Below are 7,607 nucleotides of genomic sequence, written 5' to 3' on the forward strand. Positions count from 1 at the left end.
GTAGGGGTTGGTGGAGATGAGGAGGAGATCTGCAGGTACACAGGGCCCCGCTGGTGGCACCGAGGCAGGGCACCGTGCAAGGAGGAAGCACTCGCCGAGCCGGGCCCAGCGCTGCTGGCACTCACCAATGAGCTCCGGCTTCTTGTTTGACATTATCTGGTAAAAAATGTGATAGCTCCTTTCACTGGCCAGCTGGAAAGTCACTCTGGATTTCTCCAGAAGATCTAGCCAAAAGAGAGATGCCGTTAAGTCTCCTGGTCAGCTTGAGATCATAAATGCACAAGTTCTGCATGCGCTGACTTGCCCTGACTCACAGGTTTCGATGTCAGCAGAGGCCAGCTTGCCAGTTGTTCCAAAGTGAATACGGATGAATTTTCCCTATCAAGCAGCACAGATCAACCCGTTGGTTATAGCGATCAATGAATGAGACGTGTCTTAGATGTCTGCATTTCAACAAATCTAAAGTGAACTCACAAAGCGTGAGGAGTTGTCATTCCTCACAGTCTTGGCATTGCCAAAGGCCTCCAGCAGCGGGTTGGCCTGGATGATCTGATCCTCCAGAGTTCCCTAGTTACAAGACAACAAGCTTCTTATCAAACTTCACTACTGGTTAATAGCAAGTATTACAAAGGAGGTATTACAAACAGATAATTTTTACCCTTCATACATGATTTTAACCTAAAATTTAGCAGAGTTTTTAGACACTCGTCAGCCATCATTCATGATATTGCCATTGGTTTCAAAGGGAAGAGTGCTGAAAGACAGATGTGTATTGTGTTTCCTTCTTGTACCTGCTATCGTATATTTGGTATCATATACAGAGTTATAGAGTTACTACAGTGGAGTTCAGGGAGTTTGAAATCTGTATGAGAGAGGCACTTCCACATTCCTATTCCAAAGGACATGACAGCTACAGAAAATGTGAACATTCTGTGATTTTTTCTGGAGGTTGCTCGAGCCCAGGAAACACAGAGAGAGGTACAGCCTTAGGAAGCACCTAGCAAGGGAGAATGTAACGTTTTTTCCATTGCATTCAAACAGCCAACAGCCTTTCAGAATGTGGAAATACTTCTCCAGACATGCTTCAAAGAGAAGAGTGTGACCTGGACAATGCCTGAGACTCAAATACCAAACTCTCGTTAACTGCAAAAACACGAGAGGAAAGAAGTTTTGAGTCTCTCCTTTTCTGTGCTATACAGTCCAGGAAGCAAAGTGACCACGTGTGCTTTTTTGGAATGGCAGAGCAAAGCTTTTGTCAAGGTTTCCAGCAAAGTCGTGATTGATCCCTACATAGTCATAGCATGAAAATGTTGCCAGGGATAATTTCCAAGACAGAGATAGAAAACAAAGAATGAGAAAAAACAAAACAAAACAAAACAGTTTTTATCCAGATGAAAGATTAGCAGCACAGCTCAAGTTGCTGCATCTTTGTACATGGTGTTTAGTGCAGCCTGTGGCATCTTGCAATGGAGAGGGAGCACCAGGCCCAACCCTGTCTGCAGATGGTAATATGGGTTTATATTAGTTTTTATTATTCCACCATGAAGGTGAATTCTATAAAATTAAGGCAACACAGTAGCATATGAAGCTCTCTATATTTTTTTTAATTAAAAAAATCCCAAATCCCTCTTACATGTATCTTTCTAAATGAACTTCCTTGTTTAAGAGAAGAGATGTGTGTGTTAGTGCAGCTGACTACACCAACACCAAACCTCTTTTTAGTGCACAGCTATGACCAAGGAACTAACAAGGGAGCATCATGCATGGAGAAGAGTGTAGAAGAAGATATGGCAGTTCTTTACACAAGTTCATTCTGGAGTCCTTTCCACAGGCTGGGTGACAAAGCGCTGGAGGCTGAGACAGTATTCTGGGGAAATCCTGTTACATGTTTCCCTTATTCTTATACTCTTGCCTGGCATCTGATTTCATCCTGCATCTGATGCTGGGCTAGACAGAACTATAACCTGAGTGTTTTATTAATGTTCTTATGAAGGGGTACATGCTACTGTTACAGAGATTGTGAATACTAAAAAAATATTCTATGAATAAACTCAGAAGCGGGCAGAACAGGTGTTGTCCATCTGAGAGCCAGCTGATTTTCCTTATATCAAACACTGTCAGTACATCTCTCAGCTGTATCAAAGTTTTTCTTTGAGATCAGTGCTGGCATAGCGAGCAGCTGGTGAAAGCTGATCCCAGGAGATTCTGAAATGTTGCTGATGGAAAGATTGCTTGTGATAAACTTGCCTTGGCCATAACAACCCATCAATCACAGACACCTGTCTGAGTGCGAAAAGACTATTCAGCCTTGGAATCTCCTTAGGTTCTGCTGTGTCCTTGGGTACTCAAATAACATGCTGACACGTGCCACCCACTTTGATGCACATAACATCTCACAGACTGTGTTGACACACACTTGTGCCACAGGGATGTTTGCTGCTTGCTCTGTGCTAGGGAATGAAGCCCACGCCTTGCAAATGCATCAGTGGGCTCAGATTGCAGCAGCTGGGCTGCTCAGCAGAAAAGGGCATCAGAGCATGTGCTTTTTCCCTGGAAGGATCCTTTTTGAGGTTACTTTCTAACTGTCGGGCAAGTGGTCCCAGCTGTCCCAAATCTGTCCCTTTTTTTATGCTACCCCTCAGCACTGTTATGTTGACCACAGGCAGGAGAGCAAGCCAGTGGAAACTACTACCTGATGCAACTGAAATTACTCTTAACATACGGACAGATACATAGACAGTCAGCACATAGGAAACTGCTGTCTTACATTGTCTTCCTGTCCCTGGTGAAGACTTCCCCTGTGTAAATGGAGACTGGAGAGAAACTGAGTCTCGGGCTTTTCCTACATGAAGAAAATGTTTCTTTAAGTAGAGTGCCACTAGTGTTCAGAGAGATGGAAGACAGATAACAGGGATAAATCAGCACATATGTGCTCAGAGTATGCATCCTGGCTGTCTCCTGAGATGCACTACACTTCCTACCTTTTGATAGTTCTGCAGCCCAAAAATATGCATTGATAGTTTCTGCTCTGCAGGCACAGTCTTGGACAAACACTAGAAGGGGCAGCCAATGACATACCTGCATTTTGCCAGGCTGTTGTTCTTTCTTCTTCTCACCAGTAACTGCAATTGTTGCAAAGTACTGGATGACACGCTTTGTGTTCACAGTCTTCCCTGCACCAGATTCTCCACTGTTGAAATGAAAATATTAATTGTTACAGGAAGCAAAAAACATTTTTACTTCTCTGTCAGTTTTGTCACACATACCAAAATATACTCACGTGATAAGGATTGACTGGTTGGTACGATCTGAAAACAAAATCACAGAAAGAGCTGTTCAAATGAGATTTTGGGAGCCTCTCTTCCTCAGACATAACTGACTGACTCCAAGGGCAAGAACTATATTGTAACTGTATTTATCATTTTGTAACCAGGTAAGGTAAATTCTGCATTAGTCTACGTGTGGATTTTTTTATGCACCAAGGGATGGAGCAGCCCAAAATCTAACTTTAAGTGGTGGTTCTTTATAAGGCTTCCCACTTACTATTTGTTTTCTGTTATGTATAGACCTTGGCTTAAATATTGTTTAATCAGAATCGGATTCTTTGATGTGTTCCTTCTATACTGTTTCTCTAAATTCCTTACTAGGAAAGTGGGCACAAAGCCATATACTAAGTTACTGCCTTTCCTTCATTCTCTGACAGCACAGAGGTCTTTAAGATGCCACAGGCAGTTTAATCTTGAGTTGTGACATAGGACTGAGGCTGTTGCCATCAGGAACTGAGTAGAACAGCAGCTAAGATGCCTGAAGTGTTCCTTGATCAAGCAGCCAGCCCTGCATATATCAGAGTTTTCCATTCTTGCCGAATGACTCACCAGTCAGCATGAACTGATAGGCATTGTCAGAGATGGAGAAGATGTGTGGAGGGGCCTCCTGGCGCTTCTTGCCTCGGTAGCCAGCCACCACCTCCGGGTTGTACACTGGCAGCCACTTGTAGGGGTTGACAGTGACACAGAAGAGACCTGAGTACGTCTGCAAGGAAGGGAGACAGCATGTTGGCTTCCACTCAGCCTGGCAGAGCAGATCCTCTTGGCTACCCAAAGGAAGACTGCTGCTGGTACTTACATAGATCATCCAGGCTGCATAACGCTCTTTGAGGTTGTACAGCACAGCGGGTTCATGGAGGTGGGTCATCATGGCCATGTCCTCAATTTTATCAAATTTGGGAGGATTCATGGGAAAAACTTCATCATCCTTTACAGTCACAGTCTGACAAAACCAGAAGGGAACAGCAGGAGAAGAAATCTAAGACAGGGAACTGTCTGAACTGGATGATCATGTATGAATAACAGTTGATAGCACTTACTGTATCATCACATGTTTTAACTGTGACTTTACCACCTTCTCTACTCTGTATGGTACCTTTCACATACATTTGCTTTTCATCCACTACAAAACAGGCTGCCTTAGAGTCAAATGGGCGATTCTGGGCTTCAATTCTCTCCTTCTCAGACTTCCGTAAATATGGAGCAGCTTCTCCAAAGATTGCCATCTCTGCATCTGAACTCATGGCTGGAGTTGCTCTGGAAGAATTCAGAAAAGTCTCAGAGAGCCTGTGCATTTGTAATTTGTAGTTATCCAGAAAGCAGTCATGCTCAATGACTAAAAGCAAGAAGAGGACTCAGTACATCAGGCACTTAACTTCTGCCTCAATTTTTACTATCCACTGAAGAAGCCCAAATAAAGTTCATTCCTTTTATAGATAGAGGTGCTCTGTCTTTGAAGATATCCCCCCTTAAACAGAATGCCTGTGTGCTCAAGTAAGGCCAGAGAGAATATCAAGCTAGAAGTCTTCAAAAGCCTATCCTGCTGTATCATCACCTGTTATTCACACAGCTGCATAGCCACATACTTCTTGAAGCCACATACTCATAGCCTCTTAGATAGATAGTTTCATCAGACATCTGAAAATTTGGACACAAGATCTGTAAGTTAAGAAGATTGGCTCTCACGCATAATTTCTAAGTGGAGTTATTCTTGGCACCCTTCTGTTTTCTATATTTTAATATCAAGCAGGGAAAGTTCAACTAGTTTTTGTTTGTACCAAACACTGGAACAAATTGTGCGGGTAAGTCATCACCTGTCTAAAGCCTGTTTATCGTATGAACCAAATATAAATAAACTTTTTAGATCTGTGTCAAAATTAGCTAATAAGGGAATATAATGTATATTCAAGGTAATAATTAATAGCATAGTATTATCTAGGTAAATAAGTATTTGAGATAACATTTCAAAGAATTTCAATTACAGAGTACCTTTTAGAATTTCAGCTACAGAGTACGTATTATATAGAGTAATATTCGTAATGAATCAATAAAAGACAATTAATGTGTACCAATATATAGCAGTCATTCTATTAGGGATTTGTCTAGTAGAAATTTTTCAGAAAACTGCTTTATGCATAGTTTTATTTTGCACTTTTAGCAATATCTAGTAAAAATTCTTCAACACAAATAGATGCTGTTGGTTGCTATAGTGAGAAGTTCTGATGTGCATAATCCAAGAGCATCTGGATATAACACGGGCAGAAATAATGTAGGCAGGAACTAGCATAAGCAGAATGTTCTTCCCCAGGCAAGCTAGTAGGAAGGAAAGCAGGCTAGGAAATAAAAAAAAAAACAAACCAAAACCCAAAACCTTCTAATTTCCTGCTACTTCATGGGCTGTCTGATGCACCGTGATAAAGGTAAAGGGACAGAATTGAACAACTCAGATTTATACTTCCAGTGCATTACAGTACTGAAACAATCAACATGGAGTGATTTTATGTGCAAGAAAAGGATGAAAGGAGTATGAAGGCATTTGTAATGCTGCTTTTGGACGCATTGCTAGAGAAGTGCTTATCTCTCTCAGCAAAACCTTTCTGCTACAGCATGTGCACCTCGCAGGACTTAGAGGGACTGCATCTTTCAAGAGCCTTTAATACCCAGGCATTTCAAAGCACAGAATACAGAACTTCTAACTTACTTTGAAAGTATCATTCTATGTATATAGAGCCCATCATTTTTGCCTCTGAGTGGCTCAAGGAAAGCAACATGAAAGAAAGAGAGAAATTATTTCACAGTGTCCATGAAAAGGTGAAGCAGAGCATCAGAAAATACCAATAGGTTAAAAGAAAATTTCTCAAGGGGCACAGTTTGTTAAACTACTGAATGTCTTTGATAGCAAATACTGTTAAATTTAGATCTTTATGCATTCATGAACAGAGAATATGGCATTCTCTGGGAGAATAACCTATATTTCCATCCCTTTCATCTCCAATTTCAGTGAGCATTTTTTGGTATTAGGATGGAAGGCACATGTGAGGAGGGTTCCTTCTGTTGCTCTCGTGAACTCTTCCAGTTACTCAATCACTAACCTTCCCCAGAAAGCCTAGAAGGGAATGTGTCTACACTTAGCCCGTATCTGGGAATAAACTCTAGCAGTTGCTTTATCACCTAATGACCCCTCCCAGCTGAGTCAGGGAATTGAGAAAAGGAGAGCAGGCCTGTGGGTTGAAGTGAAAACATTTAATGAAACAAAAGTGTACAAAGTTATACTCAATCCAGTCCAGGGATGGTGACCCTTGAGAGTAGGAGAGGCAAAGCAGGAGAAGGAGAAGCCCCTCTATCTTCAGTGAACTTCCCTCTTTATAATGAGCGTGATGTTTATGGTATGGGATACCCGTTACCCAGCTCAGGTCAGCTGCCCTGGCTGTTGCCCTTCCTAGCTCAAGCACCTGGCTGACTCAGAACTGCTAGTGGCCTGCTTACCATGGCTGGCCTATGATTCTATCCCAGTGAAACCGGGACAGTATGGTGCATATTAAGTTCTCTGTAAAGGTGACTCTTTGTACACAAACAGATCTGTCTTTCAGAGAGGAGACAAGATCATCTTGAAATTTGTTCCAGTTTCAGGACCTGTGTGATAAGCCAACGTCAGCACATAATGTTCTAGATCTTACCCCAGAGGAAACCAACTTAGGGGCAGGATAAGCTTAGACCCTTCTTAAATTGTACTTTGAACCTCCTCTCCAAACACAACCTCGGTTTCAGGCTTCCAGCAGTTGTGCAGGTGGCAAGGGGTGAATTTTAATAATCTAAAAATCCTAAAATCCCAGGTTATACCACAAGAAGACATTACTGTTGCTGACTTTCATGTCCTCTTGGCTAAGCTTGAATATCTATCAATTTTCTTTCCCAATAAATGGAGTATTTCCTACCAAGAATTGTGGAAATGCTCATATTGATTAAAATAGCTTATATCTTTTTCAGTGAAGTTAGTTCTACAACATGGTCTTCTGCCACCTGCCCTTACCATTGTCTGGGTGAGCTTCACTCATTGCTCGGGATGAATTAGAAAAACTACATGCTGTTTTTTAAAATCTTACCTTTGGAGAGCCCAGGAAGAAATCTGCTTTCAGTATCTGTGTGGAATGGTTAAAGAAAGGATAGAGAAAGTTAAATAAAAAACAGTCCATAGTCTTGAGCACATACTCTATCAAACATTTATACACCTTGTGTAGTCTCTCTCAACATCTGAACTGTACACAGAGCCCTACAACTCTT

General features: G+C 41.7%; 1 protein-coding gene across 1 annotated transcript; it reads right to left on the bottom strand.

The window, feature by feature from the left end:
* Positions 1–3: 3 nt before the first annotated feature.
* Positions 4–4,570, bottom strand: LOC104520247 (myosin-13; the record flags this gene model as incomplete). The annotated part of the gene is made up of 9 exons (XM_010163492.2): positions 4,367–4,570; positions 4,126–4,269; positions 3,876–4,032; positions 3,281–3,308; positions 3,079–3,190; positions 475–567; positions 315–378; positions 126–224; positions 4–29 (listed from the first exon to the last, which is right to left on the bottom strand). Coding segments are annotated over exons 1-9 (927 nt in total), but the record flags the coding sequence as incomplete, so codon positions are not given.
* Positions 4,571–7,607: the final 3,037 nt, after the last annotated feature.

Source organism: Antrostomus carolinensis, unplaced genomic scaffold (genome assembly GCF_000700745.2).
Source record: "Antrostomus carolinensis isolate BGI_N321 unplaced genomic scaffold, ASM70074v2 scaffold8632, whole genome shotgun sequence".
Lineage (NCBI taxonomy): Eukaryota > Metazoa > Chordata > Aves > Caprimulgiformes > Caprimulgidae > Antrostomus > Antrostomus carolinensis.